We start from the raw sequence: 23,905 nt of genomic DNA, 5'->3' as shown, positions 1-23,905 counted from the left end.
ATGTGAAAGTTGTTTCACAAAGTTAACGTGGTCTTCCAGAAGAATAGGTATATGAACAGAGTACATATACACATCCACTCACACACTCGCATATGTAGATGCCAAAAGCACTGAGAGATGAACTTGTGCATGGAGGAGGGGGCTTCCTGAAACCCAAGGGAAGTCAGCACATTGTGTGTGTGTTGGGGGGGCGGGTGCTGTAAAGCCAGTTTAACTGAATCTTCGCAGACATTTTAGATGGGATGGTGGTGATTGTGTTGCTACTGAAACAAACTAGTTTGGGTTTACAGGAGCAGGGGAATGACCCCTCCCCCGTGGCAGCCACAGGAGCTGTGCTCTCCAAGGGCATCATCAGAGGGGCTGAGGTTGAAAGGTGTGAGTAAGGTGCAGAAGAGGGCTTATCCAGGCCAGAGCACCAGGTTGCTTACAGCCACTATACTATATTGACTTTAAGCAGGAGCCTTGGAGAAACCAGCTGCAGCTAGGAAGAATGAGGCAGTTTATGGGAGCATAGGGAAGGAGGCTAGGATAAAACGGGCCCCATTGTTCATAAATTAGCAAAAGAGAAGGGTGAGAAAGAGAAAAATGGGAACTTCTTGAAGTTAGGAACCTAGCTTAGTATAATTTCTTAAAAATCTCTGCAACTTTTCTAACCTACCTTGAGGGTGGGCACTGTGTCCTACTCATGTTTAGAACACTCCCTCACCCCTACCAACGTGTACATTCGGGGGCTGTGGAGGGGCAGCATCCCTTAGGGGCAGGTCAAGGGAGGGAGAAGGCCAGTCAGCCCTTGGGCCCAGGCTCCCTTGGAGGCCTGCCAAGCTGCACCAGGGCCAGGCAGGGAGAGTGGGAACTTTGGGGGTAGGACAGTCCATACAGGGAATAAATTACGGCAAGGGAAGGGGTTAATATTTAGGACTTGTCCTGCATTAGAGCAATGTCTAAAGGGTGGCGCCGCAGACTGGAACGTTGAGTGTGGGAGGGGCCTCGGAGGGGTTAACAGATGTGGGAACTGAAAGCAGAAGGGATAGTAAGGTCAGACAGCAAACTGGATCAGACGGCATCCTCACCTGGGTTCCCAAAGGTTCCCGCCAATGCTCACCCTTGATGGGAATCAGCCTCCAACCCAGGGACTCTGTACCTCTGTGCTCTGTAGGCCCCAGAGGAGAGAGAGACTGCTCAGACAGCCCCTGGCTCTTTAAGTAGAAACTCCTTGACCTTGGAAAATCACCCCTGAGGGAAGTGAAGAGGAACACTGGTGCCCGCTGTGACCTGCACCAGCCACCAGGTGTCGCTGATGTGTCTGTCTTAAAGGGGAGGCCAATTTGCACACGTGGAAAAGGTTTCTGGGAGATTTCCAGGTGCCCGCCCTCTCCACGCCCCCCCCCACCCCCCGCCCTTCTTGCCCGTTTTGTAGCAGCTGCTCTGGGGATGGAAAGGATTGGGTCATCCACACTGATAGAGAACAGATGGCGGGGCAGGGCTGGTGGCTCTGCACCCTCCACTATGGACGCTGTTCCTCAGGCATCAGGATAGGCCCATGCGAGTAGCCTCCCTTGTCCAGAGTGGCCAAGGGGGGCTACTCGCATGGGCCTATCCCTCTCCCACTGGCTGATTCCTAGTTCCTGAGCCATTCTTTTTTTGTACTGTTCCTCCCTGCTCTTTCTCTGGAACTAGAGAGGACCAGTCAGGAGGGCGCGTGCTGTGTTCACCCTGGAGGAGGAGGGCCCCGGCTCCTCCCTGTGAAGAGATGGCCAGCGTGAGCCCTTGAGGGAGCCCTGACCCTCCCCTGGCCATGCCCTTGCACTTCCTTTTTGGAGAACACAGGCTGACAAAGAGCCAGCGTCATGTCTAGTGACAGCAAACAAGTGGTGGAGCAGCAGTTTTGGAGGCTGGGTCCTTGGCCAAGAGGGCCTGGGTTTCTTGGCCTTTTGGAGCGAGAGATGTTTTTGAAGGAGGAGTCTCCTGCAGGACTTTTCGAGCCTCACCTCTAGGCTGCCCCTGACCATTTTCTTGCTTTGCCAGAATCAAGATCCAGATGTCAGTCCAGGCCCAGACTTACCCAGGAGTGACAGGGGGAGGAGGGGAGAGAAGGAACTATGAAGTCTTTAGACAGACATCTGTGCTTCTGGGGCCAGAAGTCTGGGTGTGCAGTAGGTGTCTTTAAGCTGGGTGGACCCGACCAAGGCCTGAGAAGTCTCGCTTTAGAGGCCATAGATGCAGCAGAGTGTGTGGCTTGGCCTGCCTCAGGAAGGTGGGATAAGAAAGGCAAAGCTGGGAGTAAGGTGGGAAGATAGAGAAAGTGAATGGTGAGCACAGGTCCCTGGGCCACCAGCATTCAAGTGCTATCAGAGGAGGCCCAGAGCAGAGCAAGACCTAGATGACCACGGACTGCAGCAAGCGGAAGCACATCATGAGGTCCAGCGGGATCGGTGGTTTCAGGTGGTTCCCATCCAGCCGCAGGTAGCGGAGGTGTGGCACATTCTCCAGATCCGAGGAGAAGTCATGGAAGGAGACGAGGTTGGTGGGGCAAATCTGGGTCCCGTTGATTTCTATGGGGAAAGAAGAGAGAGGTAAGTAGGAGAGGACAATGGGGTCAGGACAGAGGGGGCTGCAGGCACTGACAAGGAAGGGGAGGGTGGACGACTGAAAGTAAGGACTCTAGAGCTCTCTGGTATAGAATTGGCTGACTTTGGGAATTTGTGACCATGGTCGAGTTGACCCTAAACTGTAGGCCCAGTTTACTCATATGAAAATTAATTAAGTTGGAATCAATCCATAATTGTTATTGGAAATTCACTCTGAAGAGTTGTGGAGGGAGTAAGCTTTGAGCTGGACCTTTAATGTTAGGTAGGACTATTGCAGGGGATTACCTGGGGGATGGGGTTCTGATAGAGGGACCTATCTGAATGGAGTCGTGGAGGCCAAAAAGGTCACAGCAGAATCTGGGAGCTGTGAACAGCACAACGTGATGGACCAGGGACAGTGAGCTGGAAAGGTGAGTTGTGGCCAAAAATTATGTTTGGCTTTCTGATTATTTCACTAAGAATTGAGGCTTTGATCTCCAGTCTGAGGAATGGCATTGAGTAGGATGGTAGCATCCCGGGGTGTGAAATCTGGAAGGGGCCTATGATGAGTTTTATACTGCAGAAGGATGAATCGAGCCACAGTGCAGAGAAGCAGTGGGGTGAAGAGAGATCTGAAGCCAGCAGGTAGATGTGAGAATTTCTTGACCTGGATGGAAGACATGTGGATGGACAGAAGGTGGTCACATTAACTGACATAGGGATGACAGGAAGAGGAAAGGCAGTCTGGGGAGGACACAGAGCCCTTGGGGCTTACTGAGCCTATCGATTCTGATGTGATTACTGATTCTAGAGAAAGAAAGCTGGAAAGGTAAGTTGTGGCCAAATTTTGGTAAGCTTTCGAATGGAAAATGAGATTCCATTTTCTCTTTCCCCTCTTGTTAGATGACATCAGATGTGTCATCTTCTAAATGAATTTTTATTTCCCCTAAGCCTTGCCTCATTTATCATGTATAGGGTCATTGATCTTCTCTCTTCACCACTGGAGCAGCAGAAAGAGCCTTGACTTAGATGGATTTTCTTCTTAGAGCTTCTGTGACTTTAGACTGTCACCTGACCACCCTGATGTTCAGTTCCCAGGTTTGTGACATGATGAGAGTGGGTGTGATTTTTTCTGACTTCATCCTCAGGAGGCCAGCTGTCCCCAAAATGCCTGTCTTCCACAACCTGGTAGAGACCTGTTAGCATGTAATAGGTACCCTCGGTTTACTCCCTATAGGGTAAAATTAGACAGTTTTCCCTTTTCCTGAATTTGTCTCTTGCCAGCTTTTAAAAGGCCCTCTCCCACTCTGTGTAATTATTCCAGATGAGTGAGCAAACCTGTTCGCCCTGCCATTTGTTTCAATACTGTAGAAACTCAACAATCTTCCTCTCGTCCTTTGGCTTGGAAACTAAGGATTCCCAATACTGTTTTAGGGATGCCCCTCTTTCCCTGTTGTGTCCTTCATCCCTGCAGCTACTGCATTTCCTGTGCGGTACATCCCGATTTTGTTCAAGGACCTAATAATATTCTCTTTTGTTTTTAAACCTTTCTGCTGATACTCTGCTCAGAGCTGACATTTTTGATGGAAACAAAATTGCGACTATCATCTTCTTCTGGGATGCAATCAATAACTCAAGCCCAGAACTCTGTAAATGTAGCTGAGGCCAATTCTGCCCCAAGTGACTAAATATTCCAGCTTTCCAGACAGATTTTCTGCCTGCTGCATTTTCACCAGTTGCAGACCGTGAATATACAGCTGCCACTCTGTGTATACATTTTACAGATACTTCAGACATGGTCTCAGACTGGGGAAGACGCTGCCTCTCACAGCTGCCAGCTTCTGCCGTGGACAGGTCCAGGACATTTCAGAGTGGGCATTTAAATACCACTGTTCTTCTTTTAGAAGAATGTCCAGGACTGTATTCCACATCTAGCCTAGCTATAGGTCTGGAGGGCTAAGAAGCTGGGGTGGATAAGAAGGGATGGAGTAAGGGAAGCTTGTACCCTCCGAGCGTGGTGTTCGGGGTACATTATCCATGTTAAATGACTGAATCCTCCTATCAACTTTTGACAGAAGTATTATTACCATTCTCACTTTACAGGTGAGGGAAATTCCCAAAGAGATTAAATGTCTGTTCAAAGTCATACAGATAGTGAGTGGCAAGGCCGAGATTTGAAGTCCTGTGCAAAATGGGGAGCTTTTTTGTGCCATCCCACCCTAAGTCTCCTGAGAAAGGGCTGAGGCGGTGCGTCCCCAGCCCCACTCTCTGCAGCCCAGCAGTGCCCATCCCACTCACTCTCGATGCTGTTGTTGTTGAGGTATAGGTGCTCCAGCTTGTTGCTGATGGCAGGTACGTTGCTGATCCTGTTGTGTGCCAGGTGGAGCACAAGCAAGTTGGAGATGTTAAAGGAGTTCTTGGGGAGCCCCCTGTCGGACAGCCTGTTGTAGTTGAGGTGAATGAAGGCAAGGTTGGGGAAGGCCTTGAAGTACCCATTAGGGATTGTCTCGATCTCATTGCTGTCCAGGAAGAGCTGGTGAATGGCTGTGGGAACCTTGGGTGGCATCTTTTTTAGGGTGTTGTGGGCCAGGTTGAGCTGCATGAGGCTCTTGAGGCCCTGAAAGGTGTCAGGCTTGAGGACGAAGTCACTTAGCCTGTTGTGCTGGAGGTCCAGGAGCAGCAGGTTCTCCAGCTTGCTGAAGGCGCCAGGTGGGATCCTGGAGATCTTGTTCTGGCTCAGCCGCAGCTGTTCCAGGTTCCGGGGCAGGGCCGAGGGCACCTCTGCCAGCTGGTTCTTCTCCATGTAGAGGAACGCCAGGCTGGGGAGTTTCTCCAGCACCTTCTGGTCTACCTTGTGAATTCGGTTGTTGTCCAGGTTGACCCACCTTAGGTCTGTGGCGTTCTTGAAGGACTCCACTGGGAGCTCAGTTATGAAGTTGTTCTGGAGATAGAGATAATGGATGCGGGATGGGATGACAGGGACCTTTCTAAGGTTGCGGCTATCACAGTAGAGGGCCGATGGGAAATCAGGGGGGCAGTAGCATTCCCGAGGACAGTCAGGAAAGATAGATGGAGGGCCTGGTGGGAGGGGAGGAGGCAGGTCTGTAGGCTCTGATGGCTCATGGGGCTGAGGAAAGCTGGGTGTGGGCCTGGGTCTGGGTCTGGGTCTGGGCCTGCTAGGTCTTGGTCGTCTTGTTGGCTGGCCTTGGGCCACTGAGGCCAAGATGAGAAGTGAGAGGAGCCAGCAGAGGGATGACTTCATGATCCAGGTGGTGTACCTGCAGGGAGGAGACATAGGAGGTCATTAGCCTGTTGGACCTCACTAATTAGAGGCTATGTCTTTGCAGCTAAAGTTGGCCAGGATGGGCTCCAGGAAGGCTGTGGGAAGGGCCTGTGAAAGCATTTTCTGTTTGCCTGTATCCAGCAGGTGAGAAAGTAACAAGGGCTTGAGGGTCTGGGTCCCTTGCCCAGAGGCGTAGCCGCTGAAAGTGTTCAGCCTCCTCTACAGAGGTGAGCCATACTGGCGGAAAGCACACCAAGCTGTGAATCAGGAGTGCTGGGGCTTGTTGGAGAAGACCATTAACCTCTCTGGCCCTCAGTCTTCCCATCTGCAGCGTGAGAAGATATTCTCTGTCCTTAAAGGAGGGATGGTAGGACATATGAACCATAGAGTTCTGGAGTGTTACATCTGGAAGGGTCCTTAGAAATTTCACAGCTCAATGGTTTTCAAACTTTGCCCCTATTTCTGAGAGAAGGAGACTGAGGGGATGGCCCCAACTCACGCCTGTGCCAACCCGAGCAACTCTGTGTGTGTGTGTTTTTTTTAAGTCTATTGTGTATATTGAGGTTTAACCACAGCAGTCACTTGAAGAAGAAGAAAAAAGTTGCTTTGCTAAAAATGGTCTGAAATCCACCGATCAAGTCCAGACTCTACTGTTTGTAAGAATCGAGTACTGGAGGGAAAAAGTGGCTTCCAAGGCCAGGAAGCTATTTAACAGCAGACCCAGGACAAAAGCCCAGGTCTCCCACCTTCCAGAAAAGCCGTGGAGATCTTGGAAAGGAAGGAAAGTACGGCCAGCACCCTCGTGTCCTCCCTGCACACCCTTTGCCCCTGTGCTCAGCTCAGAGAACACTGGTCTTTGCCAGCAGGAGACATACCAAGAATTCTCCCCAGATGTGGAGGCTTCTGGGAAAGTAAACAGGAAAGGGTCGAAAGCTGTGGGGAAACCTTCATTTCCTGTGATTCAGTATTACTGCTCTCATCTCCACTGGAATTGGTGGTGTTAAGGCCTCAAGAAAAACTTAGCAGACTAGGTTGCTGAAGGATGGTTTGGGTTTGCCCTGCCCATTGGCCCTCATGATCCCTAGATAGGGCCACATAGTTTGAGTTGAATTAAGCTGAGAAACAGCAATAGACCCAGGGTCACAGACACAAAGTGGCAGCTCCCATAGGCTTCCCCCCTGGCCTGGCCAGGAAGAGTCCAGGGAGGGGGTTTCATGTACCACTCTCTCCCCAGGGTCATTATCTCTATGACACCCTCTCTGGTCTCCAGGAAAGGGACACTGTTCCCACAGTGCTTCTACTGGCCCACTTTGCTGCTTCCCCACCCTGCCCCCTCCTGGGATCTGGGACACACTGGGGAGATTCCGGCTTCTTGGTATTCTCTGAGATAGAGTGGGCTGGAGTGTGGTGCCCCCTGGATTTCCACCCTGTGATCACTACCTCTGTTGCAGGCCTCCCACTGTCTTTCCTTTGAGTCTACGTCAGCTTAGACTTCTCCCGGTGTGAGTGACCCAGTGCCGGCCTCTTGCCGGCTTTGCTCAAAGGAAGATGATAGAAGCCCCTCACCAGCTGCTTAGCCCTGAGCCAGATACTCAGGAGGAGCTAAATGCAATAAGAAACAGAGGAGAAGGCAGAGCTCAACCCTGGAGAGGCAGAAGGTGTCTCTCACACCCTTCTCACACACACACCCACACTCTTCTCCTGTACCATGCACATAAACAAACTCATGTTCACATACAGTGTGTGTGTGTGTGTGTGAACCCTTATACAGTACACTGAGTATGGGAAGGAGGGAAGGAGGGAAGGCAAACAGACAGATAGACAAGAAAGAGGGGAGATATTGCCTGCAACCTCTGTTGCCTCTCCACCTCCCTGTAAGGTGGTCTGTTCCCAGGCTAGCCTCTCCAAGGGGGTCCAGGAGGGCCATTTTTCCTGGACCTATCACAAAGGACCTTACAGTTGGGTTCTTGGCTTTATCTCCAGTTGAGGCTGTAACAGCCTCAGGGGTACGCTGAAAGGACAGAAAAGAGAAGGCATTCGTTATAAACCTACACTTGGAGTCTTGTGGCCAGAACTCACACCACTTTTAACTGCTCAACTATAAATTAATATTTTATAAGTCTTGTGATTGTCTTGAATAGAACACCATCATTTTGCATATAAATTTTAAGGGGGTAGTTAAAGCATTAGTATGCTAAAAACAAACCTTTTTAAAAGCCCCAATTTTTGTGACCCTGATTTTTTTTATTTTGAGATTTCTTCATTTACTTATCACCCAGAAGTCTGAAAATAAGCAAGTAGTCTCCCACGATGTGAGAAGCCCTGCCCCAAGGAGGCTCCCCAGCACTGGCTGGGGCTCCCTATTTCCTGGAATTGCCTTTGTCACCAAAAGCAACTACCAGGTACTGGGCCCCAAGTTAAGCGGCTAAAGCTTGTCCAGAGCTTCCAGCAGGAGCCCACTCTGTGAGGGGCATTGACTCAGGAGGCTGGCCTGGGTAGCCCTGGTCCCCATGATGAGGAGTGACAGGATCACAGTTCAGTGATAGGATCACAGCTCCAGCAGGCAGGCCAACCTACCGCTCCTTCTGCCCACAGTGAACATAGGCCTTCCTCATTCCCATCTCCCTCCCAGGCTCCTCAGGAACTCCTCTGATCTGCCCACCAGCCCTTCTTCTGATCCTTTTCCATGCCAAACCTCTGGGGCTGGCCAAGCAACTCCCAGAGCTGATGGAAGGTTCCCAAGAAAAAGCTCCCTGGGCTTGGTCTGTGGAGAAGTTAGATCTGCTGGCTCCTTTCTCTTAGTTCAGGGCTGAACCATTCCGCGTGTGTGTGCGCACACCCATGCTCCTTTCTCCAGGAAACAGCCTTCATTTCTAAGGCTTTTCTTATCGGGCAACGCCTCTTCCTGCTGGAGCCTGGCCGTCTGGAGGGGAAGTCCTGACAGCATGGCTCTGGCAGTGCATATGACAGTCTATGTCCCTGAAACCAGAGTATGCGTGACAGACTGGCAGTCCCTAGCTCCAAGGGGAGTCATACCCACCCCCAACTAAAGCCCAAAGCCACACTTTCTTATGTTCCTGCCTTCCAGAACCTTCTGTCTAATCACAAGTTCCCTTGGGGTGGGTCATAAGTTTGTGTGAATGTTAAATTTTCTATGCTTGTGCAAGCACACCTCCCACTCTTCTGCTGGGCCATGTTCACTGCTCAACCACTAGACACTTGTTGACCACCGACAATCACCGACCTCATGCACCTCTGTTCACCGGCATTGGCTCTCAAAATGCTGCTGCTTCATGGGAGAGTCACAACTGCTTTCTTTGCCTGACCCAAAATTCAGTCTCTCCCTTTAAGAACATTTCCTAAGAAAGTTTTAAATTTGAATTTCAGTTCCAAGTATTGGAGATCTGGGCTTGAATCCTGGCTCTGCCCCTCTACCCCTGGCTCCTCATCTGTGTAAGGATCAAATGAGATCATGCACAGGAAGGCATGTCATAGCATGTAAACTCTCTACAAATGGCAGGGGTTTAGATTATTCATTAATTTGTTTATGAAAGAGCAGATTCTCTGGAAAGACTGATTTTAAAATGAGGTAGCCTTCTTCCCAGCCGAGCTCATGAATTCATTCACTTAAGGTTTGAACACCTGGGACTGGTGCGATGTTCAGGTTCATGGCTGGGTTGAGGTCCACATGGGTTTGTCAAGTCATTAGGAGCAAGTTTAAGGGTAATTTGCTCTGTATAGAAAGTCTGGGCTTGGGTTAAACTGGGAATGAGGTTGGGTGTGACCCGTTAAAGGATTACACACTACTTACTGGCATTCTTCTTTCTTGTCAGATTTTCTGTCTAGTTGGTCACTCCTAAACCTCCGCAGCTTAACTCAGCCAGCAACCCCGCCATGGAGAACAGGGCGCCTCTGCCCCAGAGCCACACCCAGGGACATTGGCATGACGCTCTTGCTCTGTTCCCTTCCTTCTGTTCTAAACTCAGACTTCCGAAGTTCATCCTGTCACCTTTATCTCTTCCGGAATCCCAGAGGGAGTTGGAAGCCAAGAGAGTCAGGTTGTCTCTGCCCATTTGTTAGCAGAGGAGCGAGGCAGGCCTACCCAGGCATCCTGAGACCTTCTCTAGGCCTCTACATAGGGCTCGTGTGGCCCTGAGGTAACAAGAGGTACGATGTGGGGGCATGATGAATTCAACACACCACTGATGCAGCTGCCCCTTTCCTGGGGGTTGAAATTGGTTGAAATCAGTAGAAGGCTGGCACAGTGGGGCGGGAGCTTCATGGTGCAAACTAGAGAGGGGAGGAAAGTTCTCAGCCCCTCCACCAGTATTTAGTGTCATGACCCTGCTCTCACCTCAGTTTCCTTATCTGTAAGAGGGGAAGAAAAAAATCTTCCCTATCCCTGTATTCCTCACCCAGTTATTGTCAGAAACAAGTGTAATAAGTAACTTTAAAATGTGTTGTAAATCAAGACATGCTAAAAATAAATATAATGCTGTGATGGAGAGACCATCTGTCTCCCCAGCATCTACCACAAGACAAAGTGTAAACAGGGGGATGGTTTTTTGGCCTCAGGCCACTAGTGCAGAAGAGCAAGTTTTCTATCCCAAAGGGCTAGGGAGGGAACAAGGGTGAGATGGCTCTCTTCCTTGCCTCGCCATCTCTTTCTTCTTCCCTCCATCCCCTAGCATTTCCACCCTTTGGAGAAAAGCCTAGAAGAATCTGTCCTAGGTGCATATAGATCTAGGTCTTAACCCTGTAACTCTTCAGCTGCTTCACTGGGTGCTCTTGGGAAAATCTCTTACCCCAATTAAGCATCAGCTCCCTCATCTGTAAAATGAACACACTAATACCTTATGATGTTGATTTGAGGGTTAAAGGAGTAAATATGTGTAGAGTGAGGGCTCAGTGAACCCTCCATCCAAAGCAGAGAGCCTTGCAGGTGGGTACTGGCTCATGGATTTCCCCCAATTCATTTGCACAGAGCACCTTTCTTCTCTTTAGGGCCTGTGAGACCACACTAGAATCACAGAGCCAAGTAATCAGAGATACAGTAGAAGCCCCCAGCCACCTGGGATTGCTTTCTCTGTCCTCCAATTCACTAGCACCCACAAGCCCCCACAAGCCCCCATGCACACCTTTTTGTAGCAGGTAAGGGGATGTAGTGAGAGAGGCACAGAGCTGGTTGTGGAGTCCCATTGTGATTCATGACTTCCCCTCCCAACCTTTCATACCTGGCTCTTTTGCTCCTTCCAGCCTTGAAACGCTTCCCTCACATGCCCAATAAATGGGGCTGTCCACTGCACAGGGCTTATTGCTTAGCCCATCTTCTGTGTGAGGCCATCAGAACAGACAGCTGTTGGGCAGGAGGAGAGGGGATCTGGAAGGGATGGGGAGAGGCCCAGCTCAGTGCCTCAGGGGGCTCAGGGCAGGCGGATTAGCAGGGGAGAGGAAACATTAGCTTTGGGGGACTATCTTGGGGAACCTTTCTTTCTAGGATGTTCCCCCATGATATGGCTGCCATGTCGTGGTTTGCAAGGAGGACAGAGGGGGATTTCTCACAAAAGATCTTCCCTGCTCCCTCAGTGCACACTCCCTCCCCCTAAAAGAGGGTGGCCAATTTGGGGTACTCTGGAGCTCCTCCAACAGACAGTCCTCGTCCAGGAGACCACAAGGCCCATCTGCCCAGCTAACACTGCTCTTTAATCCCAGCGCAGGTCTCCCTCCATACCCCGATTCTGGTTCTCAAGCCCTGGCTGACCATTGGGATCCCTTCAAATGTTAAAACAATGACGGATTCCTGTGTCTCCATCTGGTAGGTCTGGAGTGAGGGGTCCAGACATCTATATTTTTAGTAAGTCTACCCACTCCCCTCATCCCTGCTCCTAGGTGATTGTGAAGATCAGCTGTATTTGGAGACCCTGATCCAGCCCACCCCTGCCTGCCTTGGGACAGCACTTTCTGTTGTTGATATGGAGTGGGGTCACCCTGGTTAGAAACAAGCCCCATTTAGTTGCCCACTCCAGTTTTCCTCTCCCTAACAGATTAAGGAACTGCTATCTTTTTTCTCTGCCACAATAACCCATTGCTAAAGGCTTTAAAGAGAAATCTTTATCGGCTGCCTGCAGAAAAATAAATAAACTGCCCCAAAGCTGGGGATTAGGATCTCCAAATCTTGGAAGCTGGATTCTTTCTTCACTTTCTTTCCAAAAGCCAGTGGTTTGGACCAGTGAGGCAGAAAGGTTCAGCGCTAGTGGGAAGATACGGTGCAGGTCGGAAAGCCACTTCTCCCTCCTACCCAATTAAGTTCCAAAGAACAAAGAAATCCTTCCACCTCCCGCTCTTGTTCATCTCCTCCCCGCTCCTCCTAGACTCAGCACATGATTTTCTTTGGACTGGCCGTCTCAGTGGAAAGTATACTTTCTCTTTGCTCTTACTGCTGGAGAGGTACGTGAGAGGGTGAAAGACAAGATGTGGGGTGTGCATGTGTGTGTGTGTGTGTGTGTGTGTGTGTATGTGTGTGTTTAGCTCTGCATGTCACATGCAGTCAGAGAGTGCAGGTGAATGGGCAGGAGTCTTCATGTGTGTATATGTAATGTGTGTGTGTGCGTGTGTGTATGTGTGAGCATGTGTGTGTGTGAAGTGCAGCCTCTGTGTTATGTGTGTGCACATGTGCCTGTGACAGCAAGTGACAGTATATGAGAGGTGAAGAGAAATAGGTTCCAGTTTCTATGGAAACACCTGATCCGTAGAAATACTGTGTGCAGCATGACTCTGTGCTACAACAAACATCTGTACCAAGAAAGTTTAACTTCTGCAGCCAGCAAATACACAGCCAGCAAATACAGAGGATGACAAAGAGAAGGAAGAGGACCAGGGAGTAGAAGCAATGAGGAAGACTAATTTGAACTCATTTGAAAGGAGATAAAGGTGGAAGGAAGGAAGGAAGGAGGAGTCAGAAACCAGATCAAAAACCTAAGCTAGACAGAGCAGGAGGACACTTGTTGGAGGAAGGAGGCTTCCTACCCATCTCCCGACTGGGCTTACCTGCACACACCTGCCTCTGCTCTCAGCTCTGGGTCAGTCTCCCTCCTTTTCCTCCCCTGCCCTTCGGTGGAGTGTGGCAGCAGAGAGCCAGCTAGAAGCTCTGATCTCCCTGGGAGCCTGCTTGTGAGTGCCTGACTTTTCTTCTACCAGATCCTATTGGGGTGGGGAGGTTAGGTTAGGGGGAGGGAGGGGCAGATTGTAGAGAGGGAGGGGAGGAGTGGGGAGGAGAGAAGAGAAGGAGGGAGCTTGGGAAAGGAGGAATGACAACAATAAAGTCTTTATTTGGCAGCCAAAACTCCCAAAGACTTCATCCACACACCATGCCCACTAATGAACTCATTTTTAATAACATTTCCTTCTGCCGTCCTTGTTCCTAGGGAGAGATTGTTTCACCCATGTTTGGGAAACAAGCCAAATTAACAGAGGAAAAGGCATGAAAAACAAACTGTGTGTGGCTGGAGCGGGATGGATGGGTCCACCAGCCTGTTTTGCTCCTCTCCCTAATAATGCTTTGCTTCCCCGTTGCTCCCCTGGTGTTAAATTCCCAAACCAGTGAGGGATGTGGGGCGTCTCTCTGAGCTGCGACAATCCTTCCCTAAGTCATCTTCTCTAAGAGGTTGATAAGGAAGTAGAGTCTTGCTGTGCAGTGAGCTGGCATGGGAGATAGCCTTGGTTTGGCTGCCAGGGGGATGCTCTGGGGATCAGAGAGGGAAAAGTCTGGCCTGAGGTCACACAGCAAATTAAGACAGAATTAAGATTTGATATAAGACCTAAAGTCAATGTCCCTAGTCTATATGGACAGTGTCAGTGTCTTCTTTCAGCTTCTCCATCTGTTTCACACTCAGGATTTAGGGACTGTATGGTCATCACACAAGGACATGGGACAGTCTAAATGTCCTTTCCCAGAAGACCCATTTAAGTCAGACCTCTACCTCAAACAATTGTCCTCAATTAAAAAAGGGCAACACAGTTGCAGTTAAGTAGCAATCCATTGAAAATTCCTGCCACCCCCATTGACTGCTTAGAAAACCCAATGATACGTACTTTTTCTGTCATCAGGTCCATGAAGAAAGTGCTGCAGAGCCCTGTGACAGGGAACTCCTCTCACCCTTCCCAACCTGGGGCAGAGGAAAGAACATTAAAATCAGGGTCAGCCGTCCTGGACTCTGCCATTTACAAGTTGCATGGTCTTGGGTAAGTTACTTGATCATGTGGAGCCTCAGTTTCCTCATCTATGAAATGGGGACAATACCTGTCTCACAGGGTTGGAAGATGAAATGATATCATAAGTGTGAAAGCACTTTATAAACTGGGACGATATTAGGGTTAGAAGAGTAAGCATGGTGAATGGTAGTCAGCCTAAGAAACAGAGAAGGAAAAATATAACCTGCAGTTTCTTTCCCCACCAAGCTTCCACTCAAAAGCATGAGCCTTCCCCCTCTGCTGGCTGGGTCTTGCTGGAAGTCAGTACAGCCCTCTCTAGAGTTGCATGAGCTCTAGTGGGCCAGGCGCTCATGCATTTTATTTTTCGTCCCCGTGGGATATGTTCCCTTCTGCAGACTGAGGACACCAACTGTAGATTTGCTTATTTCCCTTGGTGGAGTTGGTGGTAAGAAACGTAAGCAAGATACTGTGAGCTGCAGGGAGGATGGGCAGGGACTGGGGTGGGAGAAGTTAGACAGGTGCAGGGGGTGTGACTTGCATCCATTTTTATGGGGTCCACTCAAATACCCAGAGTCCAGGCTCTTCAGCATCTATGATAACAGACTCCATACCTTCCCAAGTCAGTCTTCTTTCCTTCCTCCCTTGTCTCCTCCTGTCCCAGGCCACGCAGAGGGAACTGCAATGAAAGACAGAGAGGGCCCTGAGCTATTCCGGGATGTCTAGAGTGTGCTAATTGGTGGCCTGTAGATATAATATGGCTTGAGGATCCAATGTTTTTTAATAACACATTAATTAAAAAGTATCTTTTATTATGGAAAATTTAAAACATGTGTACATTCACTTGGAGTTGTATTAATAACCCCATGTACCCAAGCTCAGCTTCAACAATTACCAACTCACGACCCATCTCGTTTCATCTGTTCCCCACACTCCCACTACACATTTGAAGCATCGATACTTTTCAAATTGTATTTGAAGCTTTTTAGGCAGGAAAAACACTCCCCAGTGCAACACAGTCACCATCTCTCTATATGATCTTGTCAACAGAGTGGAGGGCCTAGACCGCCTCACTCAGTTACTGACCTGCCTGTCTCTGAAGACATTTGAGGTCACATCCACTGGTCTAAGGGCAACAACTGGGAAATGGCATGAGTTGGGACAAATCGGGTCACCATAAGGGAGAAGGTGCCAAGTTATCCCAACCAACCTGCCTTTCTCATCACCTTGACAGAAGACAAAATAGCTTTAAGAGTGGGAGACAGGAGCTGGCTGGGTTCTCGAAACCTGGCTTTGCCTCTTATACACTGTGTGACCTTAGAGATGTCCCCCTCCCTCCCTTGCTGGCCTCAGTTCATCATTTGAAAATGCGAGGTTGTACTGAGTGACCTCTGAGTTCTCCTGGAGCAATAGTATGAAGAGAGCCTGGGATCTGGGGTTAGGACACTTGGGTTAAAACTTCCACTCTACTACTCTCTGATACCTAGTGAGCAGGTCTTGAACACACCTGCATCTAAGGTAATCACCCTGCTCCACCTCCTGCCCAGGTGCACCCAGGACAACACGAAGCTCACTGGGAGTGCTGTCTGGGAGAGCATTTCGTGATTCACTGGCTTCAAACGGCCAGGCACTGCAATACTTCCAGAAAGAGCTTCCCCTCCTCAAGTCTCAAGTCTCGGGACACCAATCCATGTAGCTTTGCTTCCTGGTGTAAGGACAACATGAGGTAAATGCTGGGGAAAGTGGTGGAAAGTCAGGAGGTCTAGGTTGCGGCTGTAGCCTACTCCTAGGAGGGGTCTGGGGCAGTGGAGAAGGGCAGAATGTGGGGACAGAAAATGTCAGGGATGGGGAGGCAGGGAGGGGAGCCAGGTGGCTCTGCGATGCAGTAGATCTCAGTTCTATTTCTGGAGAGGCTGGACCTGATCCTGCTTTCCACCCAGGTTGCATCCCCGCTCAGGGGCTCACTGCTTGATTTGACCCTCACAGTAACTGTTGCTGGTTACAAGCAAGTGCTTGAAGCAAGAGAAGAAAGAGCACAATTGTGTATGATCCTTTCCATAGAAATATAGAAGAGTTTATAGAAACACAGGCTCCCCACCTCTCCATTGCCCTGTCCTCAAAACTCTGCCGGGAAAGAGCAGTGTTGCCCTGAGAAGTCTGGGCTCAGACGGCCCTGTGTTCATCAGGTCTATGGGGCTGGCCCTGGGAAGGACCCTCGCCCCTCACCAATTGAGGCTCACAGCCTCCAGTGGCTGGGCATCATCTGGGCAAATATGTGACAGGGAGAAGCTGCGGGAGTCCTGTGGTCACTGTCTTGTTGCCTAACCTGGGGGGTCTGGGTTGCCTGGGACGAGTGGGCTCCTGGTGGGTAGGGGCATCATCCTGTCATCATGGGATAACCCACAGCACCCACCAGGGGCTTGGCATGCTCCGAGTGCTCAGTAGGAGTCTGTTCCATCACATTCAAGAGGGTTGAACAAGGAGACTCTCTGTCACTCTTTTTTAAAAAATAGCATTTAAAAAAATATAAATAGGTAATACATTCTCTTGATTCAAAATCCAAAAGGTACAAAAAGTTGCACCAGGGAAAAGTCTTCTACGCTGTCTGCGTCCCCATTGTCCAGTTTCCTCCCGGAGACAATCAGCTGCTTGTGTCCACCAGATTTATTTAACGTACATACGAGCAATGAGTCCCAGCAACTGAGCACTTTTATTTTTACTTGGTAGCATATCTTGACGGTCTGTCCATATTGGTACATGAGGCTCGCTCTCTCTCTGCCCACTGTTTACTTGACCAGTCCCTCTTGTGGACGTTGGCGCTGGTCCCCCTCCCCCACCTTGGGCTTAGAGCTTACAGTCTTGGGTCCAGTTCTGTTCTGCCTCCTCTCCATGCTGACCAGGTGGTCTTAGCTGCTCATTTGCCCTCTCTGAGCCTCGGTTTTCTCATCTGTGTCAGTTGCAGTTCATCCAATCATTCTATGATTTAACTTAATTTCTGAATCTGAGTGCTCGTTTTACTGGCATGGTGGAAAACTCCATCTCGGCCCTTCTTGGTGGCCCCTCCCCCTCCCCGGGGTTATCCAGCAGCTGTGGCAGATTTACGTGGTGCTAGGGCCTGGGTCAGGGGACGTGCCTGTGGGGAGGTACACATGGTTCCTGGTTAGTGTCCCACCCAGGTTGCTCGGGACACGCCCTCTGTCCTGTGAGGCCCCTCTGTCTGAACAGCACTCAGACACATTCTAAGGCTGTGTGCAGAGGACAGAAACCTGAGAGCTGTCATTTCCTCTCTGGAGACATGCTGACAACCTGGCACTCTGCCAGGGGCTCAGGAGCTACAGAACCCCACAATTCTCCCCTGTCCTGGCCTCAACCAGGGGCCATTTCTTCTGTGGGGAAGGAAGCTTCCTTGTCTCCCTTACTTCTAGCCAAAACACTATATTCATGCCTAGAAACCTCCAAGGGCTCAGTCTTATGGAAAATGAACCCCTAGAATTTGTAGGCTTCTTCCATTTCCTTCCTGCCTTGCCTGTGGCAGGGAGCATTGGAGGAAGGGAGGGGCAAAGACAGAGAAAGAAAAAACAAAGCATGTCTGTCAGCCATGAAATGAGGGCAGGGAGACTGGAGGATGCCAAAATACCTTCTCATTTGTCCACAATCCTGTCTTGGGGCTGTCAACCTGCTGGTCATCTGAGCACTCCTGCTACACCATCAGTCAGTGTGACCCAAGGATAGTAACCTGGGCTGCTGGATCAGCATTGGTGCTGGAGTTCCTCAGGTACCTAAGAAACCAACTCAGGTGAGTAGGTGGCATCTGCCTTCCAAGGTGATGCCCTCTTGGGTTCTGGTGAGGCTTTGTGCCCTTTAGTCATGTCATCCTTGAATGCTACTTAATTTTATGTTGTAAAAATCACCTTTCACAAGTCACAGCACCTGGATCTAATATCCAGGTTGCAAGTATTGTTTCGATAAGTCACCAGTGCCATCCTGCTCTTTGAAATAGACTATTGGGTAATGCCATTGCCTCACACAGGCGTAGTTGCACTGCAGCCATCTGATGATGACATGTGGCCATGTGCAGTCAGTCATGTCCCAGGTCAAAAGGTCTAAGAGGGAAGAGAAGGCAGAACTGCCAGGGAGCACCACCCATGACCTTGGAGGTCCTCACATCCACGTGTGCACCAAGCATTATCTTTGAACTGAATAACAGTAACACTAATGGCTACAGCTTGTTGAGGTTTACTCTGTGGCAGCCATTCTTCCAAGCCATCTACACGTACAACTCTTTAGTCCTCATACACCTCCATGAAGCAGGGATTGCTCGAACACTCATTTTACAAGTGAGAGGCTGAGGCACAATTAATGTACCCAAGGTCAACCATCTAGTGATGGTGGGGATGGCTTCTGACCCCAGGCTGTACTGCCTCCAGTGCTCATTTGTTTATCCGTCTATTGTGAAGATTAAAATCCAAATCATTCACGATCCTCTCCAAATTCATGTAGCTTGGTGTCATTAGGTATTTTTTATTCATGCAAGTTTAACTATTATCACATATTTATCTTCTGATTTTGAAAAGAAAATCCTCACGCTTGAAACTATTGAGAACCACTGACATGGGCCTCAGCTTCTCATCCCTAAAATAGAGTTACTCTCAATGCCTCTCTTTCTAACCCTATATGGACTCTTCAAGTTCTGTCAGTTCCCTAATGGCTTCTGCAGCTTCCCCATCTTTCCTACCATGGTACTAGACCATTGCTGGAGTTCCTGATCATGTTTCCTGGCCTCGCCCCTCCCTCCACCCTCTATCTGGCTCTTGCTAAGGCATATCTGACCAGGTCACTTTCCATTGTCTCTTTGTCCCCACAACCACAGTTCTTAGTCCATAGTGCTTGTCAGATTCACCTGAGAGCAGCTCTTAAACACACCTGCATCCCCATCCTTAGAAATGCTGATGGAAGGAGCTCTGTATTTTTAAAGGCTGTCCCTGTGAGTGATTCAGATCCACATCCACAACTGAGACATAGACTGTAGCCCAAGATCCATGCTCTGCCCCACGCTTACTCTGGTACCATTGCTCAAACTCTAAACCCCGAACGTGTGACTGCCTCACAGCAACGAGGACACTCCGAGCTATCTCTACATCTCTATACTGTTGCTCTCTGTGCCTTCTGTCTAGATGGCCCTTCCCCGCCTCCCAGGGGTTACATCTTCTAGATGATCTCCCGACAGCAATTTTCCTCTTCAGCCCCTGGATACCGAACACACTCTGCCCGTGTGCTTCAGCCACGCCCCTAAAGGATATCCAGCCCAGGACTGGTGCCACTTCCCTGTTATCCTGCCTGCCTGGTCTACCAGCTCCCCCAAGGGTCTGTACCTAATCCGATTCCTTGGAGTTTGGGGATCCGCACAGCTCTGACACATAGTAGGTGTTCCGTATCTTACATTCCGGCCCTGGTGTAATCTGGCAGTGAGCCTCAAAGCACTAGAATAGTTTCCCCTGTTTTGGGTTTGCCCCAGTCATTGTGAAATCCTCCTGTGTGTGTCTGTGTTTTCCTGCAACCTTCTCACTTTCTAATTTATTTTCCATGACCCATCAAATGTGTTACTTCCCAAAACACAAACCTGATCATGCAACTCTCTTGCCTAAAACTGCAGTATGTCTCAGTTGTTTACAGAACAAAGCTCAGATGCCTTCACGTGATACTTGAGGGCCTGCAGTCTGACTCTTGCTTTCCTACAATTCTTATTCTCGTTCCCTTCCATAGTTCCCACAAGACCTGAGAACCAGATTCATGAGATTATGTTTCCCTGGGTTTTCAAGTCTCTAGGCCTTTGCCCAGTTTGGGTCCGTTTCCCCTTATTCTCCATTTGGGGAACTCCTATCTACCCTTCAAGGCCCAAACCAAACGTTCCCTCCTGTGCGAAGCTCTCCTTGACTCCTGCGGGCAGAGCGGGCTCTTTGTGCTCCCCTATCCAGGGCTGTCACTGCGATGGCCACACAGTGCACTAACTGCTTGTTTCCATGTTTGCCTCTTCCGTGTGATCGCAGAGTCTCCAAGACAGAAACCCAGCTCCTGAGAAAGGACCTGGCAGATAAGTGACAACAGTCAGAATAGCCAACACCTCACAGACCTTCCTGTGTGCCAAGCATGACAGTTACAATGCATTGGCTCATTCCAGCCTTGTAACAACCCAGGAGCAGACGCTATATTATCACTCCTATTTTACAGAGTATTATAGTCACTAAGTGTCATAACCAGGATTCGAACACAGGGTCCATGCTGTCTACACTATACTGATCATGCCTGCAGAATGCATGGTAATTCACAGTGAGAACGTGTGTGTGTGTGTGTGTGTGTGTGTGTGTGTGTGTGTGGAGGAGGGGAGTAGTTAATAAAAACATAGTATGACTTGGTTCCTGCCCACACCACTCCTGATGTCAGGCTGGAACGGAACCCTGATCTCCTGAAGCCTGCTCTGTGGCTTTTACTGAAACAACAGAGCTGTCATCATCTCTTTTCCAACAGGTGACACAGATGCGCGCCCCCTTCTCTCATTACCCCCACAAGCCTCAGCCTCCCTCCTTTTCATTTCTCCTTTATTCTGTTCTGCTTGCCCAGTCTGGGAAAATAACTGGTTGGCCTGCAGCTCGTGAGTGGGGCCCCTTCTTCCTCTCCTGTGCAGCCCAGGCCTTACTGAGCCATGCCACGTGGCTGTCCCCTCCCTCCTCCTCCCTCAGTCTCTAAGCCTGAATTCTCCCTGTCAAAGGAAAGGACATGGCCAGAGGCAAAGACTAAAGCTGAGACTGTTCTAAGCCTCCAGTTTTCTCTTCTCTCAGCCTGCTGGACTCAGAAGTGCTGCTGCAGAAAGTTGCAAGCGACATGTGTGTGAACTCCCATCACTGCCTGGGGCTTTTGCTCTCCTGAGGCTGGTAACACAGGGCAGTGGGCTGAAAAAGAAAGGGTGAGAGAGCATGCCCTTTTGTGGCTCTCATAACTGTCCCAGGCCCCAGGGACGCTGGCCCACCTGAGCAGATTACCAGAGGCCCTCTGCTCCCCACGCCCCCTGCATTCTGCTCCAACTCACTTGCCTACAGCTTAGCGTTGGGTCTCCCACGTGCAGCCTTCATCTGGCCTTGCTCTGCCCTTAGACAATCAGGTTGGACGTTCCTCCAGAGGAGGCTGTGTCTCCCAAGGGCATGGCATTTTCCAAGGGCATGTGAAAAGGGATTCTCCTAGTTAATGGTGAGAAAGAGAGGACATGCTTGGTTCAAACTTGTTCTCTACCCCAACTCAGGGTCCAAGGAGGGTGGCGAGGTCCTATTTAAAGTGCTCCATGGAGCAAGCAAGGAGATTTGCTTTCTTCTGCTCTAAGAGCTGACTCACAGTCTAAATTGAGCAATACACAGATAGGACAATTTGGTACCAAAACTCATGATTTTCTGATCCCAAATATACTCGGTAAAGGATAAATATTTTAACGGCTGTGGCTCATGAAACAGCATTGTAGAAGGATTCAGATTATTGTTATGAAGTGTCTTTGCCAAGAGACATTGCGTTTCCTTAGTAGTGTTTACGCTGGCCTTGGTGTCCATCAACAGAGGACATAGCCAAGGGCACTCCTGGCTGAGGACTGTGACCTGGGAACTGATGTACTGGGCACAAATGCTCTTTTAATCCAGTCTCCTCTCCTCAATGAGCTTATGTGGTCACCCAGCCATGACCCAGACAGTCATCCTGGGTGCTCCTTGTTGGGAGGCACTCTGGTGTTGGGACTAGCAGCCTCCTGATGCCCATCCCCCCACGCTGCCCTGGAAGTTGTCCCCTGCTAATATCAGGGCCTCGGTGCCTGCTGCCCCATCCCATAAGGCTGGTCTGAGGACAAACCAAGGCTTTTAGGCTGGAAACTGATTATTAGCGATAGAGCAGCCCATCTTGGCCCGCCTCAGGTGTGGGGAATTTTTAGGCCTCATTGAGCCAAGCCACAGAATGAAGGCAAAAAGGCAAAACATGTTTTGGAAGGTGGCTGGCAGCCCTGACTGTCTGCTCCCTGGGCCAGGGCTCAGTGAGAGGCTGTGCAGTTAGCAAAGTGGTGCAGAGAGTGCGAGACGACAGCTGGGACAGTAGTGGCTCTCTTTTCTCTAGAGACCCCCCAGAAATGAAGGCTTTCCACCCCACCACGCCTTCACTCCCCAAAACCATCACTTGCCTAGTACTTCAAGCTGAAATGACTTCATTAGGAAGTTCTTCCTTCAGTCTACCAGGACTCTTGCATGCTGGAATTCATGCTTATTGGAGGACTGACTGAGAAGCCTCCTCCCGCCTTAAGCGGAACTTGGATTTGAAGAGAGGTCTGGCCTCCTTGGAGACAGGTGCTGGGTAAATGGTGTTGTCATTAACGCTGTTGTATCATTAGCATTACTCATCTGTCGTCTCCTTCTGAACAGCAGTAGCTCTCTGGGCGGACAGCCACCCTCCTTCCTGTTAGTTCTGGAGAGAGAGAGAAAGAGGAGGGATGGGGAGCTATGGTGAGAGGTGGGCAGAGGAGGAAGGGAACACTGCACAGAAGGGAATCCAGCTCCCTCCATAACCTGATGGATGACTCCCTGCTCCTGCTAAGGTGCAGGGTGGGAGTGATTTGGGTAATCAGCCTGTGAGGCTGTCACATTGATTAGGTCCTTTTCCTCCTTCCCACCCTCCCTCCTCTCCCTTCTTCCTGCCTTCTCTCCTCCTCCTCTCCCTTCTCACCTATCCCCCCAATTTCCTCTCCTTTCCTCCCCTGCAGGCCCCTCATAGTATTGTCCTGCCTTGCTCATGGCTTCCTCCTCTCTCCCCCAACCTCTGGCTCCTCCTATGGCTGAGCCCAGGGAGGGGATATGCGATTCATTAGCCGCCACACTGCCACTGGATGAAACAGGTGGCTCATTCTGGAGCAGTGCTCTAATCCATCAGGCCTGGCAGAGCCACAGGTGCACAGGCACTTGCACCTGCACCCAGCAGGTCTGTCAGGCCTGGACCCTTCGGTTCATCTCCCTGGGCGCTTCTACTCCCCCCAGTCCTGGTGACACAGTGCCTGTCCTTTTCCTCTTTCCCAAGTCTGAGGTGGATGAGGGCAGTCAGCCCCTCTTTCCTGGGTGCTTCACCCCCACCCTCCTGGCCCGACTTCCCAACTCTAAGCTCTTCATCGGGCCCGGAACACCCTGGCAAGGACACGAGGCCCTTTCTCTTGCTTTCACCCCACCCCTAAACCTGTCTTCCCAGTGCCCCTGTGGCCTCGTGTCAGGACTCCTATGCCAGCCCTGTCATCTCCCTCCAGGGCCATGTCCCTCCCTCCTCATCGCAGGCCCCTTACCTGATACCTTCTACTCACAGAGATCTGAAAACTAACCGCAGGGGAATTATTTAAATTATTCCAGCTTCCTGCTTGAGACTAAAAGCCCTATGAGGACTTACAATGTAGCCCAGCACCCTGCACAGGCCTTCACATACACTCTCTGCACCTAAAGGAGCACGGTCAGAAGCACAGGAAGACCACTCTGTTCTCCAGGCCATGCCACCCATGTCCCAAACCCCTGCCACTATCTTCACTTCTATGTCTCTCTACCTACCTTCTCTTCCATTAAGGTCTGCCCATAGAGTAGTAGGAACAAGGCATTCCGGGTCCTTCTTATAAGGCAAGGCTAGCATGTCTAAGATGAACCGCTGGAGTTATCCCATCAACTCTAGCTCTCTCAGTCCCTCCAGACTCATTTCCATTTAGCTCTGAATTTATTCTGATAAAAAACTCCACCCTATGTGCTTACTCATCTTAATTATACAAGCTCATTAACACTGCATTTATGGACAGGAA

At 50.0% G+C, this 23,905-nt stretch overlaps 1 protein-coding gene across 4 annotated transcripts; it reads right to left on the bottom strand.

The window, feature by feature from the left end:
* Positions 1 to 1,405: 1,405 nt before the first annotated feature.
* LOC107508136 (proline and arginine rich end leucine rich repeat protein) lies at positions 1,406 to 13,048 on the bottom strand. 4 transcript variants are annotated; one of them, XM_016139722.2, is made up of 4 exons: positions 12,898 to 13,048; positions 11,085 to 11,230; positions 4,866 to 5,845; positions 1,406 to 2,552 (listed from the first exon to the last, which is right to left on the bottom strand). In XM_016139722.2, the coding sequence occupies exons 3-4, from the start codon at positions 5,827 to 5,829 to the stop codon at positions 2,377 to 2,379; spliced, it is 1,140 nt and encodes a 379-aa protein (XP_015995208.1). In that variant the 5' UTR covers positions 5,830 to 5,845; positions 11,085 to 11,230; positions 12,898 to 13,048; the 3' UTR covers positions 1,406 to 2,376. The 4 variants fall into 4 exon arrangements, with proteins under 4 accessions (XP_015995208.1, XP_015995228.1, XP_015995218.1 ...); XM_016139742.2 differs by having other exon boundaries at positions 12,908 to 13,048; XM_016139732.2 differs by lacking the exon at positions 11,085 to 11,230 and having other exon boundaries at positions 12,908 to 13,048.
* Between the last annotated feature and the right edge of the window lie 10,857 nt (positions 13,049 to 23,905).

Source organism: Rousettus aegyptiacus, unplaced genomic scaffold, assembly GCF_014176215.1.
Source record: "Rousettus aegyptiacus isolate mRouAeg1 unplaced genomic scaffold, mRouAeg1.p scaffold_m13_p_17, whole genome shotgun sequence".
Classification (NCBI taxonomy): Eukaryota; Metazoa; Chordata; class Mammalia; order Chiroptera; family Pteropodidae; genus Rousettus; species Rousettus aegyptiacus.
The sequence above is the reverse complement of the archived record's forward strand: the minus strand, read 5'-3'. Positions and strand labels throughout refer to the sequence as shown.